This window comes from Giraffa tippelskirchi, chromosome 12 (genome assembly GCF_054371585.1).
Source record: "Giraffa tippelskirchi isolate mGirTip1 chromosome 12, T2T-mGirTip1v1.2.pri, whole genome shotgun sequence".
Lineage (NCBI taxonomy): Eukaryota > Metazoa > Chordata > Mammalia > Artiodactyla > Giraffidae > Giraffa > Giraffa tippelskirchi.
This window is the reverse complement of record NC_137286.1, coordinates 116,662,955-116,683,506: the sequence shown is the minus strand read 5'-3', so window position 1 is coordinate 116,683,506 and position 20,552 is coordinate 116,662,955. Positions and strand designations below refer to the sequence as shown.

Here is a 20,552-nt window from a genome sequence, read left to right as displayed (position 1 = left end):
TGGCTCTAGGTGAGTGATCATACCATCGTGATTATCTGGGTCATTAAGATAACCCAGATATTTTTTAGAGACATGCAAATCAAAGTCATATGTATATATATATATGACACATATTAATAATATATAAGAATATATATACATACATACATATGTATCCTTTTATCTTCTGGCATAAGAATGACTTTTGTTGCTTTATTCAGTCGTGTTTTTGTCTTATATATAACAAATACACTGGGAAACAAACTTTTTTACTGCCAAGAGTGTAATGATTAAGTGCAGAATGATGTATTTGGCCACTTTATTTCATGTATCAGATTATTAACCAATTCCTTCTTTTGGTCTTGAGAAAATGTGTTTATAGTTAATGTAAAGTAATATATAACATTTGAATCACTATTATATAAGTATGTTTAATTTGGGGGGGATACTGGGATACTATTGTGAAAGCACCTTGTTACTTTTTGCAATTTTGTAGATTTGGCAGTGATGATTGCCCTTAGGCGCCATTATTTTATATGTCTAAATATTATTTCCGATGTCCTCTGAATGAGGAAAGAAAGGCATTATTGAATTGCCCATTTATTTTTAACAGCTTTTTGAGACTACTTTAAAGGATATATTTTTTCTTTTAATTGAAAAGTAGAATTTGAGATTAAAGTTACAGTAGAGAATTTTTTAATTAATAAACTTTATTTTTAGAGCAGTTTTAGATTCATGGCAAAACTTAGCAGAAGGTGTATGGAGTTCCTGTGTTCCTGCTGTCGTTATTCAGACACAACCTACACAGCTGTCCACATGTCACACCATTTGTTACAATAGATGAATCTACATGGACACATCATCATAATGCAGAGTTCACACTTTACATTTGACTTTGCTTTTGGTGCTGTAGGTTATGTGGGGCTGGACAAATGTGTAACGCCATGTGCTCACCATTGTAGTATTATATGGAATACCATGGAATAGAGCATGGAATGTCTAGTTGAAGATGTTGACCAGTCAGTTGGAGTAGAGTCTTAAGTGAAAAACGTCAGAGCTGAAAACTCAGGATTGGGTCCCAGCAATTATCAATTGCTGCCATTTGGCTGGCGATCATATTCCCTGCCCCCTTGTCAGTGGAGACACAACTGTAGATAGGTGAATCCTTCATTTCACGGGGCTGACTCCTACTCTGAGGAATTTTAGTACTCTGGCATTAAAGGTCAGTGACACTCTGCCAATTTTGTAACATTCAAAACTTCTCATTTCTCTACCCCACCCTGCCCCCACCCCAGTTTCCAAAAGGACTGGGGAAGCTAGAGGGAAGATCATCATCTCAGTAGAGGTTGAGGTCTACTGAAATGATGGCATGTAATGGTTTTGTCTAGTAGGCATGGAATGAAATCCATATGTGTAGTTCTAAATTTTCTAGTACATACATTAAAACATAAAAAGTTAATAATATTTATTTATTCCAGTATAAGCAAAATGTCATTTCAACATGTTTAATCAATTAAATGGAGGAGGAAATGGCAGCCCACTCCATGTTCTTGCTTGGAGAATCCCATGGACAGAGGAGCCTGGTGGGGTACAGTCCATGGGATCGCAGAGTTGATCCTGAAGTGACTGAGCAATCAATTAGAAATTAATGAAATATTCTGCATTCTCCTTTTCATATTAAGTCTTCCACATCTAGTGTGTGTTTTATATATAAAGCACCTCTAAATTTGGGCTCAACACTTTTCAGCTGTTCTGGAGCTGCATGTAGCTAGTGACTACCCAGGCACCATAGATGTAGATTGTGTATATCCTACTGGAAGTGGATTTGTGGTTTGCCTTTCCAGCATGTTCTCCTGTCTTCTAAAAAAGGTCCTTCTTTTATTCCTATGAGTCTGAATCAGTAGTAAGATGCTCTAAGAACCTACTAGTCACTATAGCTTTTCATATTTCCTAAGGAGGCACCCTTCTTCCCCTTCTTTAATAAGGACATTGTTTCCTTTTTAATTTACATAGCTTTTGGTGATTTAGATTTGTTCCTTTGATCCAGTACAACTAGATGAAACTAGTTCTGGAATCTTTGCCCTTGTTTTCTGGGAAAATCTGGGTATGAAGAAAGAAGAGAAGAAATGAGAACAAAATTATAGAACCATCTTATAAAATGTTTCTAATTTCCCAACAACTAGATGAAACTAAATCCTACAGTTCAACCAGGAGGTATTGAATTCTATGTTATCTAAAAGGTAACATTCCTAAAGAAATTGAGAAAATATAGACAGTTTTATATTTCAACGCACACTGTGAAATACTTTGTTCTTCATAGAAGGGTTAGTTCTGGTTTCAGTGAAAAAAAAGCCAAGTATCTGTCATCCAGCAAATTAGAATTAAAACTCTATCTTCTAGTTTCTCATTGAAAGTTGAATCAGCATATTCATTTGGGTACTTACAGTTTCTTACATTGAAGGGCTTTGAGACTAATTTGGTAGGTTCTCACTGGCCATATCTAAGGGTGAGGCCAGAGAGCTCCCTTGACTTGTTATATTAATATTGATATCCTTACAGGTTTCTTTCAGTTTCCATAGCTTGAACTAATGAGCAAATTCTTGAAACTTCTTCCTGGAATCTTTGCCCTTGTTTCGTGGGAAAATTTGGATTTGCAGAAAGAAGAGAAGGAATTAGAACAAAATTATAAAACCATCTTATAAAATGTTTCTGATTTCCCATCAGGTATATTTTAAAGTCAACTATAGATAGTCTTTATAATCAGTTTTAGTTTCTGTTAATATTGGGATTGTATTTATGCTACTGGGTAATGTAATCTAACATAAAAATTAAGATTCTTTTGTAATGAGTTCATAATATCATTAATTATAAAATAGTGCTTTTTAGATGGGGCAGCTGCCTTCACCTGCTGCCTTCACCTGCCCTTCCCCTTTGCCTCTCCCTTGACATTTGGCCATTTCTGACAGCATTTTTTATTGTAACACCTGTTGGGGTGAAGGGATGTTCTGAGATCTAGTGGTAGAAGGCAGGGGTGCTACTGAATATCTTATAATGCAAAGGACAGCTGCTGCAACAAACAACTATCTGGTCTAAATGTCGTTGGTACATATGTTGGAAATACCTGGTCTCAAAGAATGCCTGAGTTGTAACAATGGACCTCCTTAACAAAACATGTTTCTTCTGTCTATGAGCAGCATTTAATTTAAACTTAATTACTATGAAATAGCAAGAAAGGTAATAGAAACTTCCTGGATACAATGTGTTATGTTTGTTGTTGGTCAGTCATTGAGTTGTGTCCAACTCTTTGCGACCCCATGGACTGCAGCATGTCAGGCCCGTCTGTCCTCCACTATCTCCCGATTTTGTTCAAATTCATGCCTTTTGAATTGGTGATGCAATCTAATCATCTCATCCTCTGCTGCCCTCTTCTCCTTTTGCCTTCAATCTTTCCCAGCATCAGAGTCTTTTCCAATGAGTCGACTCTTAGCATCAGGTGGCCAAAGTATTGGAGCTTTAGCATCAGTTCTTCAGTGAATATTCAGGATTGATTTCCTTTACGATTGACTGTTTTGATCTCCTTGCTCTCCAAGGGACTCTCGAGAGTCTTCTCTAGCATCATAATTTGAAAGCATCCATTCTTCGGTGCTCAGCTTTCTTTATGATGCAACTCTCACATCCATACGTGACTACTGGAAAAACCATAGCTTTGACTATAGAGACCTTTGTCAGAGAAGCGATATCTCTGCTTTTTAATACACCATCAAGGTTTTCATAGCTTTTCTTCCAAGGAGCAAGCATCTTTTAATTTCACGACTGCAGTCACCATCAGCAGTGATTTTGGAGCCCAAGAAAATAAAATCTGTCACAACATCCACTTTTTCCCCATTTAAAATGATGGGACCAGATGCCATAATCTTGGTTTTTTGAGTGTTGAATTTCAAGCCAGCTTTTTCATTCTCCTCTTTTACTCTTATCAAGAGTCTCTTTAGTTCCTATTCACTTTCTACCATTAGAGTGGTATCATCTGCATATCTGAGGTTGTTGATCTTTCTCCCAACGGTCTTGATCCCAGCTTGTGTTTCCTCCCATAATTTTGCATGGTGTACTCTACAAACAAGGTGAGTAATGAGGGTGACAATATACAGCCTTGACATACGCCTTTCCCAGTTTCGAACCAGTCCATTGTTCCATGGCCACTTCTGTTACTTCTTGATCTGCTTACACGTTTCTTAGGAGGCAGGTAAGGTGGTCTGGTACTCCCATCTCTTGAAGAATTTTCCACAGTTTGTTGTGATCTACACAGTCAGAGGCTTTAACATAATCAATGTAGCAGAAATGGATGTTTTTTCTGGATCTCGCTTGCTTTCTCCATGATCCAACAAATGTTGGCAATTTCATCTCTGGTTCCTCTGACTTTTCTAAATCCAGCTTTTACATCAGAGTTCTCAGTTCTTGTACTGTTGAAGCCTAGCTTGAAGGATTTTGAGCTTAAACCTGCTAGCATGTGAAATGAGCACTGTTGTGCAGTAGTTTGAACATTCTTTGGCATTGCATTCTTTGATATTGGAATGGAAACTGACCTTTTCCAATCCTGTGGCCCCTCCTGAGTTTTCCAAATTTGCTGGCATGTTGAATGCAACACTTTAACTGCATCATCTTTTAGGATTTGAAATAGCTCAGCTGGAATTGGGTCACCTCCACTAGCTTTTTGCATTATAATATTTTAAGGACCACTTAGTTCTTCAGGCATTCTGATCCCTTGTATCTGATCCCTTGAATCTATTCATCTCCACTGTATAAACATAAGGAATTTGATTTAGGTCATGCCTGTATGGCCTAGTAAATTTCCCTACTTTCTTCAATTTATGGTCTGAATTTTGCAGTAAGGAGCCCGTGATCTGAGTCACAGCTCCAGGTCTTGTTTTTACTGTCCGTATAGAGGGTCTCCATCGTTGGCAGCAAAGAACACAATCTGATTTCGGTTGTGACCATCTGGTGATGTCCATGTGTAGTGTCATCTCTTGGGTTGTTGGAAAAGGGTGTTTGCTATCACCAGCATGTTTTCTTGACAAAACTCTGTTAGCCTTTGCCCTGTTGCATTTTGTATTCCATGGCCAAACTTTCCTATTATTGTCGGTATCTTTTGACATGCTACTTTTGCATTCCAATCTCCTATGATGAGAAGGACATTTTGGTTGTTGTTTGCTCTAGAAGGTGTTGTAGTTCTTCATAGAAACTGATCAACTTCAGCTTCTTTCGCATCAGTGGTTGGGGCATAGACTTGGCTTACTATGATGTTGAATGATTTGCTTTGGGAATAAAGCAAGATCATGCTGTTGTTTTTTGGAACACTTTTGTTGACTACCAGAGCTACTCTGTTTCTTCTAAAGGATTCTTGCCCTTAGAAGTAGATACAATGGTCACAGTAGTAGATGTAATGGTCATTGAATTCAGTTCGCCCATTCCTGTCCATTTTAGTTCATTGATAACCTAAGATGACCATGTTCAATCTTGCCATCTACTTCCTGACTACATCCAATTTACCTTGATTCATGGACCTAACATTCCAGGTTCTTATGCAATATTACTCTTTACAGCATCAGACTTGACTTTCACCCCCGGACATATCCATGACTGAGCCTTGGTCCAGCCACTTTATTCTTGTTGGAGCTGTTAGTAATTGCAGTTCACTCTTCCCCAGTTGGATGTTGGATGCCTTTTGACCTGGGCAGCTCATTTTCCAGTTTCATTTCTTTTTGCCTTTTCGTACTGTCCATGGGGTTTTTCAGGCAAGAATACTGAGGTGGGTTGCCATTTCCTCCTCCAGTGGACCACATCTTGTCAGAACTCTTCGGTATGACCTGTCCATCTTGGGTGGCTTGGCTCATAGCTTCATTGAATTATGCAAGCCCCTTCACCTTGACAAGGCTGTGATTCATGAAGGGGACAGTGTGTTATATAGGTTCAGAATTGTACTGCTTCCGTTTTTGTGGGGCTGGTTATTAAGAGGCTGGAGGAAGTAACAAGGCCTAAACAAATGCCATGCAGTTACATAATTGCTTAATGAAAAGTATATTTCAGAGTTCTGTTGAGTAAACTTTGTCTCTTTTCTGATCTTCCTTGTGTTCCATTTTAGAACTTTAAAAGTACTGTTTTATGGGGACAGTAACCCTAGATTTTATTTATGTACACTCTCTCTCTCACAGCCTGTATAGAAATTCTAATGTGGCATAAAGATGAGTGATAAAATGACATGCAGAGGTGAGGGAGGGGCCTTCAAGATGCTGGCAGCCTGGGTAATGGCATGGAGGTGTTAATATCACTAGCTTCATATTGCCCTGAAACAAAGACAGGTTTTAAACTTGCAGCCACTTGGATTTTTGTTTCCTATGTAGTTCTGGTTTCCTCAAATAACTTAGTAAGTTTTCCACAACTCAAATTACAGGGTACTCTGTAGGTTTGTTCTCCTACAGAGAATATGTTGTAGTTGTGAATATCTTTCTTTAAAATAATGTGTTTCTGGGTAATGATGTGAAGGAGAACCATAAGAAAAGGCTTTGAGCACTGCATCAAATAACATTTGATTGCTAGGAAGGGCTATCAGACACTACACGGTTGTGCCCAGCAGTTGGAGAATACTAAACATCTTCATTGAGATGCCTGTGGCGAGGTGAGCTGTGTCTCTGTTATTGGTGTTCATCCTCACAGTTTAAAACGGATAAAATAGTTCACTGTTGCTGTTCATCATGAGAAATATATATTAATTGTGTAGATCAATCTTTCATGAATTCCTATTAATTGTATTTTTATCCAATCTGCCATTTTCATTCTAGTTATGTAGTAGTTCATACAGAGAAATCGCACACATAAAACCAAGAGGGCTCTGCCGAGTTTAGCAGAATGAGTGAAATAGTATAACTACTACTGCTAATGAAAATTCCCTAATATTAACTAACTGTTAAAATAAAATGCTTTGTGCTAAAGTGTCTGATGTGCATGATCTCAGTGAATTCTTAAAATCTGTGAAGTAGACTGTTATCTGTATTTTACAGGTAAGAAAACTGAAACCATGAGAACGTCATAACCCAGGAAATGGGTTCCTCAGCCCATGTTCTGGGCAATCTTCTATTCTAACTTACATTTCTGTATAATTGTTTAAAGTGTATAGAAAAAAAGTGCAGACCTGGAAGATAGAATGCTTTTTAAAAAAGTGAAAGGTGCAGTAGTCAGAATTCTTGGAGATGGAATTAGATAAAATGAAGTAGATGTGTAAGAGCATTACCAGTAAAAATGTCAAATTAATACAGAATTTGATATCATCATTAATTATTACAACTAAAAACACTGTTTGAAGAATCCGGAGAGGTAACGGCTAGAGGTGGATGTACCTGGAAGCTGGCAGATTAAATTTTGGGTTGAGCCTATGCATTTTGCCTTTGGCAGCTAACTATGATGTCCTTCTCCATTGCATTCCCTGGACCTAGAGTTTTGAGGAAGAGAGGAAAGACCTTTCCAGTGATGTGTCTTACATGATTGTGCAGGCGATGCAGTGGTTGCACCATTGTATTTTTTATATAATCCTTTTAAAGCAATTACTTTTGTTTCATCTTTTAATAACATGACAAACACTACATAGAGCTTTTACGTGCTTTGACAATCCTTCTTAGATAAAATAAACAGTAAAGGTCATTTGTTTTTAGCTTTACTTTTTTCAAACATACTTAAGAAACAACATCATGCCTAGGGTTTTCAAGGAATGTGAGACATTTGTTACAAAATCTTAACCCAATAATATGTTTAACATATAGAATAAGGCAGTGAATATAAGACCTGGTTTATAAGTTTATGTAGTTTTCTGGCCACTGTGGAGACCCTTGTGGTTGATTGTTTCTTTATGATTTTGTTAGAATAGTTCTAACGAAAAAAGAAGTTAACTTGTATTTTTGTTTTTCCTCAGTTTTGTTTCTTTTTTTTTGCATATTCCCAGTTCTTTAGTGCTGTTTCTTCAGGCTATACCAGAGACAGGCACTCAACAGCTCATGTTTTAATAAGATAATCCATTTTGGGTTTGATAAGGACCCATTTGACATCACTGTAGGTCAGGAAAGGGGGAGATACAGGTTAACAGTCATTTCCTTTGTTTCCTACAGAAAATAAATGACTCAATTTTTGATAGTAATCTTCATTGTCCCTAGGCACAGAGGACCAGTGATGTTATTTCATTACATATTCTGTTCAGTGTTCTGCATTTTTTTCATTACTGTCCAAATGACTTTTCATAAAGGAAAGTGGCGATGAATACGTTAATATATAGTACTCTTAAACTCATACTTCGGCAAATACCTATTTTGTTCTAAGTTTTGATAACCATGAAAGTCTGTAAAACACTAAATCCCAGGAAAAAAATGAAAGTAAAGACATAGTTAATTCTTGTCTTGACTATGTAAGCTTATGAGATGACTTCTTTATATAGTTTTTTCCCCTTATTTTAACCAAACCTGTGTTTCCAAGTGTGAATAAATATGACTCTATTAGTATCTATTATAATATTCAAACATACTCAGCTTGTGAGACATTTTCTTCAATGCATAACAGATCCCTGAGTAAGCAAAAATGTATGGAAATTAAACAGTATACCCAAATATTCATGTATCCCAGAGTGTAGTCGGTCCTTTACGGGATGTTGGAGGACTCTATGGCATGTTTGGCTTTTCCTACTGGACTTCCTGCCTCAGGCTTCATGTACAGTGTAGAAAACCAGTGCCATTCTTAACATTTCTGCTGACTCTCACCCCATACTTCCTCTTCCTTGTCAGTCATCCAAAGTTGTTCCTTCTTCCTGTAAACTCACTCTCTCAAAGAATCTTCCTCCTCCTTATTCCCACTGCCACTGCCTTGGGTCAAACCTCACCACCTCTCCCCTGAGTTATTGCAGTAGCCTGTGGCTACTTCCTGTGCATCAAATTCTATATGTATATAAGCCATCTTCCAAAGGAAGTCCAGCGCTAGCTTTCCGAACACAAACGTTAAACATATTATGCTTCTGTTTCATGATGCCCCACCATCTGTAGTGTGTTGCCCAAACACATTTCTTCCTCACTTACCTCCAGTTTTCTCAAGACCAGGAGACTTTCTGTCTTACTCACTTGAGCCTCTTTCAACTAGCACATTGCAGTCACTAAAAATGAATTACCATACCATATAAGACCGTTTGCCAGTTAACACCAACTTACTTGTCTGCCCTTATCTCTAGTTTCTTTTCCAGTGAACCACACGATGTTCCAGCCACACGATATCCTTTACTATCCTTCACAAATATGACAATTTCATTGCCCTTCATTGCTTATGCTCTTCTTCTCATCTGGAGAAAGAAATGGCAACCCACTCCAGTATTCTTGCCTGGAAAATTCCATGGACAGAGGAGCCTGGCAGACTGCAGCCCATGGGGTTGCAAAGAGTCAGACACGGCTGAGCACACATGCATCTCCTCCCATCTGTTTCTCAACAACCAGTTATCACCTGGGTCAGAGGAACTCTGGGCATGAAATGATTTTAGATTTACTTACATTTATTCTTTTCATTAGCCCAACAAACATTTACTGAGCACGTACTATGTATTGTATGTATGTGTGCTCAAGTCACTCAGCCGTGTCTGACTCTTTGCTACCCGATGGACTCCAGGCCACCAGCCTCCTCTGTCCGTGGAATTTCTCAGGCAAGAACACTGGAGTCGGTTGCCATTTCTTACTCCAGAGGATCTTCCTGACACAGGGATTGAACCCATGTCTCTTGTTTGTCCTGTATTGGCAACCAGGTTCTTTACCATCGAGCCACCTGTTAGACACACATATAAACCTGGGGATAGGCATACTCTTATGAACAAAAAGACAAAGTCATGGTCTTCCTGGAACTTATATTCTGGTGTAATAACAGATAAAGAATTTGTCAGCTAGTGATGAACACAAAGATGGAATAGAACATACAAAGGCTTGGAGGACCAGCATATTTGACCTGGTTGAGGTGTATCCTGAGCAGAATGGTGGAAAACAGGGTTGGGTATCTGATTAGAGTCACATTGGATGCATGGTTCGAGGTACTTGTTCTAGAACAAGCTAAATCATCAGACACGGCTGAGTGACTGAACACACACACACACACACACACAAGGACTTCAGAATGACCTTAACATCATCTCGCTTCAGTGTATCCATGATCAGCCTGCCTTTGCCTTGCTCCTCCCACTGTAGTTCTGGTTCTCAGCCTTTTGATGTGACAGCCTGAAGGACATTAGCCAGAGTGGCTGAGATACTGCTGGGCTCATGCAGCTTTGAAGCCAATGTCAGAGTACCCAGTAGTTAAGAATCTCTGTCCCAGGTAGCAATAGAAAATAGGTATTAGTCTCAGATATAGACTAGTGATCATTTTTGTAACCTTGGACAGATTGCTTAATCTCGCTGAACCTGAATTTTCTTGTCTAATATGCACATAGTAAAAAAAAAAAAAAAATTGGGGGGAGACTAAATGACTAGAATGGTACTCTATAAAACTTCCTCTTTTGTTCACTGATGTTTCCTAAGTGTTTCCTAGGCACCTCGACAGTGCCCAGTACTCAGTGTTTTTTGAATGAATGAATGAATAACAAATATAAAGCACCTGAAACAACAGTTGGTACATAAATGCTCAGTAAATGGTACTTTTTCTTGTTATTATAGTTGTTTATTATATGTGTTTAAAAGTACTGTAGTTGTTACATAACTATTTTTTGAAATTATGAGACCCTGGAGTCATATTGTGGTTGTGTTGCACTAGTTTTCCTAGTGTTAACCTTGTTTCTATTCTCTAGTCCCTGACTTTGCCCCATTATCTCTTGTAGTGCCTCATGGTTCACAGACATGGCTTGGATAGAATGAGGTAACTTGGCTGTAGCACAGACCCTCACTGCATGTTTAAGGAGAGATTTGGTCAACTCATGACCAAATATTCAGAATATGAATGACAAAATAAGTTTTATTACAGTTTGTATTAATGCTGGGGTGGAAATTTAAGTGCTCAGATGACATTTCTAAAAATGTTAGTGTTAACTATCTATTTTTAGATAATTTAGCACTTTGTGCTGTGTACTAAGTTGCTTCAGTTGTGCCCAACTCTTTGCGACCCTGTGGGCTGTAGCCAGGCTCCTCTGTCCATGGAATTCTCCAGGCAATAATACTGAAGAGGTTGCTATGCCCTCTTCCTGGGGATCTTCCCGACCCTTTACCTGCATAGAAAACAGTGATTCTTGCTATCAGGAAAATACAAGTTACTGCATTGCATGTGCAGTTTTACCAGTTCTTAAGAAAGACACAATTCCATGTTTCAGTGTGAGGTGATTATGGAAGGGTTATTTCAGAAAAATGTATATATAGATCATTGAAACCACTGAAGGGGATTTAAGTTGTGAGTCCCAGTGTGTCTATAGTTTGACTTCTAGTGGTCCTAGTTAAATATGATCATTAATGTGGCATCCACTCTGTCATGCTGCAAAGCAATGAAACATGAAAGTCTGGGCCAGAGTGGCAGTCTGCGTTTGAACTAGTGTTTATTTTGTACCATTGGAGGTACTCTGATTATGTGTATGCCTGCTACAAAATTGACTTACCAGTGTTGAGGCCATGTGAGCTTAGAAAAGTAAATTTTTATACTTTAAGTGATTATAAATTATATGTGAGGTCCAAATGTATGTCTCTTGAATGTAAAAGGTAGAAGACGGAGTTCCTATATGATCTTAAGTACATGAAACTATTGTGAAAACATTGAAGGAGCCATCGCAGATATGACTATTTTCAAAACAGGTAGCAGATGAGATTACCATAGATTTTTTTCTGGATGTTGAATTCAGGATGGGACTGACTTAATTAATTATGAGATGTTTCTAGGATAGGAATGTATAATTGTTAATAAGCCAAGTAAATATGTTGAAAGATTGATTTAAAGAAGAAAATGTAAAATAGTTTGATACCAGTGACTTATTTGAATTCTTATTGATATTCCCCAAAATGTTGATATTTCCCTGGTGATTGGAAGTTGCACATCCCATTTGTTCAATGACTGAATCAGCTCAGCCCTGAGAGGAAGCATTGATGGAGATTCAAGAGTTCTTCTCCTGGGGCCTTCAGTAAGGCCTTCACGTGTTTTTTCCCATGTGGTTGAGGGTTGCCTGTGAGCATATGTGTACAGAGAAAGAGGGAGTAAGGAGGAGAGGCAGAACGGAGTGTCGTGGATGGGAGCTTAGCTAGGACTCAGGCTCATTTGATTTGGAATCAAGCTGCACCAATTACTGGTTGTGTGACCTTGGACAGTTTAACTTCATTGTGTCTCAAATGCCTCATCTTCTCATAACAGAGTCTTTACCTCTTGGTTTACTATAAGGACTAAATGAGTACAAATCTCTTAGAACAGGGTCTAGTCCACAGTAGATATGCAGATAGTAGGTGTTATTGTTTGTTTGTTGTTGTTTAGTTGCTTAGTTGTGTCTCTTTGTGACCCCAAGGACTGCAGCCCACCAGGCTCTTCTGTCCATGGGATTCTCCAGGCAAGATTTCTGGAGTGGGTTGCCATGCCCTCCTCCAGGGGATCTTCCCGACTCAGGGATTGAACCTGTGTCCCTGAGTCTCAGCGGGTAGATTCTTCATGACTGAGCCACCAGGAAAGCCCATTGTGTGTGTTACCAAGATATTAATAATAGTAAAATGATAGTTGTTTTATGCTACCTGTTGTTGCATAACAGCAGATAATGGAAGCCTTGACTGGACACTGTTCTAATCTCTGAGATGTGTTGATCCTTACAAAGAGCAAAAATTCACTCATTCTCTTGAATTTCAGCCAAAATTTAGGAGTCAGATAAAGCAGTTAATGTCTTCTCTGAAGAAATGACCTGTTATTAGTTGGTTGAATGGCATAAAGGCTTGAAAAAAGTTGTTACCATTGTTGATTTTGTTGTTATGTTAGAAGTGAGTCAAAAAGGGTGGTGATTGACTTTTCTATGAAGTGGTTTTTTAGCAAAGCCTAATTTCCTTATAATCTGATACTTTTGCTTTTCTTATAGAAAGTGAAAGTGAAAGTCACTCAGTCATATCTGACTTTTTGCAACCCCATGGACTGTAGCCCCTAGGCTCCTCTTGCCATGGAATTCTCCAGGCCAGAATACTGGAGTGGGTAGCTGTTACCTTCTCTATGGGATCTTTCTAACCCAGGGATTGAACCCAGGTTTCCTGCATTGCAGGCAGATTCATTACTGTCTGAGCCACCTGGGAAGCCCAAAAAAGTAGTCAAGGGGTGGTGCTTTTCACCAGTTGGTATGTTTGCATTAGGGCTTCCAAGGTGGCGCTAGTGGTAGAGAACCTGACTGCCAATGCAGGAGACCTACGAGTCACGGATTCTATCCCTGAGTCGCAAAGATCTGCTGGAGGAGAGCATGGCAGCCCACTCCAGTGTTCTTACCTGGAGAATCCCATGGACAGAGGAGCTTGGCAGGCTACAGTCTACAGGGTCTCAAAGAGTCATACACAGCTGAAGTGACTTAGCACACACCCACGCATGTTTGCATTATAAATTCTTCAGAATCTTTTCTGAACGTACCTCAACCAATTTGATGCATGAATTCTGAATTGCTGCTATGTCCCTATGATCACTGTTGAATGTAACATGGGCATGGGTGGGGGCAATTCATATTTCTCATTACCTCTAGCCAAACGTTGGAGATTCATGATGGAAACATGTTTAAATGAATATGTCCTGCATCTTGAGAAATCACAACAAATCCCAGTAGATAGGCTTATGAAGGGAAACCTGGTTTAAAAATTAGACGTATTGAATGTTGACTAGCTTGACCTGGAGGGTTGGAATGGAGAGGGAGGTGGGAGGGGGGTTCTGGAAGGGGAAAACATGTACACCCATGGTGGATTCATGTCAATGTATGGCAAAACAAATACAATATTGTAAAGTTAAAAAATAGATAGATAAACTAATTTAAAAAATAAAATAAAAATAAAAGCTTGTTCTTTATTACTTAAATCGTGCAAACTGGATAACCCATATTCTGGAGGAGGGAGAGGAGGAGACCTGCATTCTGGGAATTGGAGGATTCCAATCTACCACTCCAGATTCTAGTAGTTGACTTGGAAAGTCATCCTTGTTCTCTGTTTTTTATGAGAGATGATCAGTGAACATCATTTTTCTTTCCTTCCTACACATTCCATTCAGAATACTGTGAGATGCCAGGATTGAGCACAGTTGTTTTATACCTCCTTTGACTGGGAGAACTTGTATCAGCCGGAGTGCTAAGCGCCAGATCTTATTTGGCAAGTACGAATATCCAGAGTACCATTCTGATCCAGCGCACATGTAACTGATCAACAGCCAGCTAAATCTGATGGTAAATTTGGCTATAATTGATACCGTTTACCATATGAAATAAGTAGCATAGGTATATAGACGTGTGCATGCGTATAAACATATGCACATAAATTATATAGCATTGTATAATATCACAAAATTTGTCACAACATGAAGAGTACCATGTTACTAAAATTGATGACTATAATTTTATTTTCCTCTGGGGACTAAATCGGGCAATTGGATTCTCCTGTAAATGCATTTTGATCAAGATCATGGCAAGATATGTTTGACAGCAATTTCAAATTATTACAGTTTGTTACATATTTAAAGTCTGCAGTCAATTGAGACTGTATGTATCTGATTTTAGCTTAGAGAGATTAATCTATTGTGTTTTGTTCCAAGGACTATACCCTTAATGCTATAAAATTATCACGTGCTTTATAAAAACCATACACCTTGTTGGATGGTCTGGAATATGGTGTGATGCACGGAATATGTGTGTTTCTCTTTATGCTAATCAAGGTTAGAATCATGAATGCAGAGATTAATATCCTTCATGTGTGTATAGTATAACTTTCAGGCATATGTACAGATTGAATCTGTACTAGTTCCAAGAGTTTCTTAAAGATTGGTTCCTTAGCTGTGAACAGTGTTATTTATGATGTTTATTATGGCTGTGCTTTGGCTGATCCTGGAAAAACCAGGGGAAGAGAAATATTTGCAGGGCAAACTTTATTTAAAAAGAAAGTGTTTTTGGAAAACATGTTGGATTTTTGTTGACTTTTACATGAAACTGAAATGTAATCATGTCTTTAACACATCTAGAATTATTTGAGTACAACAACAGCAACACAAATGATACTGCAAATGCAGTGATATTTAAATGTGCTCAGTGCATATGAACCCAGTCAGGTTTTTATGATTTCTGTTTTTAACTTCAAAGGCTCTGGTTAGCTTGCCTTTTTTTAAAAAAAGAATGAGTTGATCACAGCCAGCCAGGAAAACGGCTGAAGTATATCAGCTGTAAATTGGTACAAAGCACTAAAAGGGACATTAGCCTCTAATCAGATTCTAACAGTTCATTAAACCTGCCTTTCCAGAATTGTTCTTTGTCTTTCCCCTTTCTTTACAAGGCATCTTCTTCCCTTTCCACCTGGGCAAGACCTCCACCGGGCTAGGAAACTATATCAACTCATCCTTCATTGTCTACCATCCAAACAGCCTCCCAGAGGCTTTGTTAGGTTGAATTCCTGGCTGCTGTGAAGGACTGGGCACTTGAGGGTTGGGTACCTCCTTCCTAGGCTTCCCTGAGGCTGAGAGGGGGCAAGCCCAGCTGGCTACTTCCAACTGTGGAAGCAAGTGTCCCATTGGGATTTGAGATCCATGCCTGATGTGTAAGCAATCCATCAGCCTTCCTGAAAGGATTTTAAGCTTGGAACAAATGCACTGAGCTCACCAGTTAACACCAGATTTCCTCCTATTCTAAGCCATGAGGGTATGAAAATCCCTCCAAGATACGAACAAATCAAAAGCAAACATTAAAAAAAGTATCCTATCAGTGTTAATAATATTGTACTTTTCTAAGAGAGGAACATGACAGTAATTTTCTTTTTATTCCCTACTAACTAGGTTGCATGGAATTTCTGAATGCTCATTAGTTAGCTTTAGTGTAAATTTGCTTTTTCTTCTTGCTGTTGGTTTCTCTGAGCAAATATTTGTCATGAGTGGCTCCATACATTTTATTTCTTAGAGTAGTTTTGTTAAACAAAAAAGAGAGTCAAGAAATGGGAGAAATAATTAGAGCTTCACCATGCTGCGCTCTGTTGGTATTACTTGGTAATAAAAGCATTTAATTTATGATGTGTTGAAGTGGGAGTTTTTATTTAACTGTCTGCTGGGGAGAAAAGCAACTCTATGAATGGGGAAAACTTGATGGTTTAGAAGTGATTTTGACCTTTGTCACCATGTAGGCAAACATTTAGAAAATGTCTTTTTTCTTTTAGTAAGACCACTTAAGTGTCATGGTTACATTCTATAACTGAGCAAAGAAACCGTCCTAAAAATTCAGTCAAACTTAGTGATTTTAATTTCTGGGTTTAGTCAGTATTTGAGAGTAAAGTTGGCATTCTCAACATATTTTAAAACATGAGCCTGATTTTGGCCTGAAGCAAACACTGATGTGTGGCTTTCTGACTCCCTTCCTAGGTTATTGACTTCAGAAAATCCCCAAAGCCATGGAAATTAGTCAAAGATAACCTTGATTTAATCTTTTTATGAATGTTGTTGGAAATTCTATTGAACCACATAGAAGTAAGGTATTCCTTTCAAGAGGTGGCAAATGGAGCCAAACATATAGCAGAACAGAAAACAAATTGTTGTTTATTCTTTGATTATGATTTCAGCTTAAGAATTCATTCTTAATCCAATATTTTACATTAGTTGTTTTTGAAGATGTTTGAGGTTGATAGGCAAGAAATTTTTATTGGGTCAGGTATGCCACTATACCAGAATTAACTGTCTAGTATTATAGTTTCTTGCTTTTAAAATTATTTAGACTTTGACAGGAATATAAGAGTATATAAATTATTGTGATCCGTTTTCTTCTTTATGGATTTCTGTATGCAGTACAACCTCCAAAGCTAAAGGAAGAAAGAAACTTGCCTTGCATTTCCTTCCACTATTTGCAAAAGCTTGATGAATTATTCCAGCCCCATATAAATTAAAGTAAGGTTTCCTTACTCCAGTTTATTATCATCTGACCTGCAACCCAGAGGTCAGAGAATCAGACTGATTAATTCAAGTTCTTGGTCATTATTTCTAATGAAAGTTCAGAATGGGGGGATAATTGGTGGTGCGGGTATTCTCGTTTAATTATACTATATTGTTAAAAAATTAGGTTAGCAGTACTAAATGTGCTACAATGACGGCAGATTCTACCAGATGTCCTCCGTTGAACGCTTTATAGCTGAATTTCCCTCTCTCCGTTTTTTTTTATTCTCAGAATATCAACACCTTCGAGAACAGAATGTTAATGCTTGATGGGATGCCGGCAGTCAGAGTCAAAACAGAGCTTTTGGAATCTGAGCAAGGGGTAAGCGGAAGTTTCCGACGATGCTCCACCCCCTTTTCTCTCAGATGGTGACAGGCATTCATGTCCAGAGTGTTCTGAGGTTTGCAGAACACTTCTAATTTTTCACTTGCTTCAGCTTTTGTCTCTTGAGTAACAATCCTCTGAGATGGTGGGTGATTCTTACCCATTTGCAACCTCAAAACATTACTAACTTGTGAAAGATAGCTTCCTAAATTTAGGAAGACATAGTGACCATATGGCTTTGTTTAAATGGATGCATGTTTTGGAAAGCTATAAAAATCCAGAGCACAGGGGAAGTATTAAAAAAATAAGATGAGACTATAACCTCAATGTCAATATAGATGGGTTCTTACCAAGTTAGGAAATTGCAGAGTACAGGAAGGGGAAGGTTTACTGTTTGCTGGATGGACTTCTCTTTTGACATTTGTGTTTACCCTTTCTTAGAGTTGATGAAATTTAGGTCAGTGAGTTCAAAAAGCACACAAAAGCAAAAGAAAGCTTGTTGAACAAGAACATACCCAAATGACAGTTTATGGCTACTGAGGATATGAAGACTTAAGAGCAGAGCTAGCCTTTTTTTTAATAAGGATGTGGGTGATTTTATAGTTGTAAACATTTATATTAATAGGTTCACTTGTAAAAACCATCCTCAGGGCAATGTGTGGCTGACCACCTTTTATGTTTAAGGGAGAAAGCACCATCTACCTATCTTATTAAGCCAGCATTGCAGGGCAAGTACTCATGACCAAAAAAAAAGGATATCAGTTAAATATTTAATCGTAATCTTATTTATGTATCCTTTATTCAAATCAAGATCAAAGCAAAACCTTAGCAACATTTTATAATTGAACAATCAAAAGATATTTTAAGTGTGAGTAAAATCTCACAGTTAAAAAACATCACTGTTCATGAGTTCTTCTGGGACCTCATTCAGAAGGTTAAGATATTGATGTAGCGAAACGATTTCATAATGAGGACAGTCAAGGGCAAGGATCTTGATGGTTGGGTCCTCCAGTAATGTCCCATTCTTGAGCACTATGTACCAGGCCGTGTGGCATTTCATAATGTATTTCTCATCTGTATAAACCAGTGTCTGAAACAGACTCCCATCATGTAGAGGATTTCATTTCATCTTTATGTTCAGTGTAGACTGAGGAGCTCTGAAATGAGCATTGTGGAGTATGTCCACTGAAAATACAACCCCACATTTCTCTATGTGATATAATGACTGATGCCCGGAGATTCAAGCAGTAGGCCATGGCGAAAGAAAAGACTATATGTCAGTTATTAATAATTGTTTTCTAATTTTAAACAAACCTTCAGGAAAAGTCATGTGTTCACCTGGATTTTCTAGCCTGACACTCAGCAAGTTAAATCCTCCAAACAGTTTTTTACCTTTATTGTTTAGCTTAACCACAGTAGAATGTGTTTTATTTTTTCACAGTTCTGTTTTCGTAAACTAAATGCATTAGCATCAGTTTAATAAAATACGTTTCTACACGCCCTACGTTTAACAAAACACACAAACCATAACATCTCATTTGGAGAAGACAGCCTGATGGAAAAGTGAAAATAGTATATTTCATAACGTTGCTTTTATTTCACAGTATGTTCTTCAACTTGAATAGCAGCAAATCTGTTTAAGTCTTACATGTTGAAGGAAGGCAGAAAACCCCAAAATATACTGTATGTACAGAAAACCAGTCAGAATATCTTACCAGGGCTACTAGTCAAAGCCAGGATAGTGCACTGTTATCACCAGTCTTGGAAGTCTTAAAGACTATCTAGGTACTTCTCTCCCCTTTACTATCATTTTTCAATTTTAAGGTAAGGCTTGCATGAAAGATTTAGATTCATAAAAAAACAAAAGCCAGTATCCCCAGGGGTTTTACAGTGTGAATAAAAAACTTGTATCACATTATTTATACAAAGCATTTTTTCGTCCTCAGATACGGACAGGAAAAGTTGTAAGTTCTAGGTTTTACTTAATTCATTAAAAGCAATTTTCCTCCTTGTGAATGGAACTGATGTTGGTATTTTAGCCCTAATTTAGATTTTGTATGTTGGAGGGGAATACAAGCTGAATTTATTCTTTTTCTTAGCAATATATGCGGAGAAGGCAATGGCACCCCACTCCAGTCCTCTTGCCTGGAAAATCCCATGGACGGAGGAGCCTAGTAGGCTACAGTCCATGGGGTTGCTAAGAGTCGGACACGACTAAGCAACTTCACTTTCACTTTTCCCTTTCATGCACTGGAGAAGGAAATGGCAACCCACTCCAGTATTCTTGCCTGGAGAATCCTAGGGACGGCAGAGCCTGGTGAGCTGCCGTCCATGGGGTCGCACAGAGTCGGACACGACTGAAGCGACTTAGCAGCAGCTTAGCAGCAGCAGCAGCAGCAGCAGCAGCAGCAGCAGCAGCAATATATGTACTTTTCTTAAATACATGGCAGATATAGCTGCATTCTCTTTGACAGTAAAACTTTAAGAGAAGCACACCACGCTATTTAATGAATTGTATTATGATTGATTATTTATAGAATATAATTAATTAATTGTATTTAGTCATGTATAATACTTTTAAGTCAACTCTTCTTTAAAGAGATCAAATCAGCAATTTTAGTGAACTTTAATTTTGGTTCCTTTACTGGAGTATTTCATTGCAGATGATAGGATGGGTGATAATAATGTGGAATTTCAGAATCTCAGAACTATTTTAAGATAAGGAGTGCTAGATTCTAAATGTGATTTCCATGTTACAGAACTCTTTGCTTATTGAGTATTAAAGTCTGGTTGAAGTTTGATTCTTGATAAGAAAATGTAAACATATTAGTGTAATTAAAATCATCACACATACGATTATGGGCTTTTGAAAACGAGATGTCACAGTGAACAAAATTACAGAAATGTGCCTGTGCATCACAGCAGTGAATGGAAAGGCTGAAGCTGGTGTGTTGGTGGGTTTCTGTAATCACTCAGAAAACCTAATTTTAAGGTTTTGCCATCAGTGTTTAGGACAAGGAAAGTGAACCTGCCTTTCAGGCTGTAGGCAGCATTGTAAGATCTGCTACTGTACATGGACCTCCTGTCTCAGGGCGCCATGAAG

At 38.2% G+C, this 20,552-nt stretch overlaps 1 protein-coding gene across 8 annotated transcripts in view; it reads left to right on the top strand.

Annotated features, from left to right (window-relative positions):
* KLF12 (KLF transcription factor 12) overlaps positions 1–20,552 on the top strand; it is a 617,863-nt gene that overhangs the window by 198,792 nt on the left and 398,519 nt on the right. For all 8 annotated transcript variants that reach the window (XM_081551692.1, XM_081551693.1, XM_081551690.1 and 5 more), the window contains one exon: positions 17,357–17,446. In XM_081551692.1, coding sequence (XP_081407818.1) covers positions 17,357–17,446 — 90 coding nt within the window. The remainder of the gene's footprint in view (positions 1–17,356; positions 17,447–20,552) is intronic.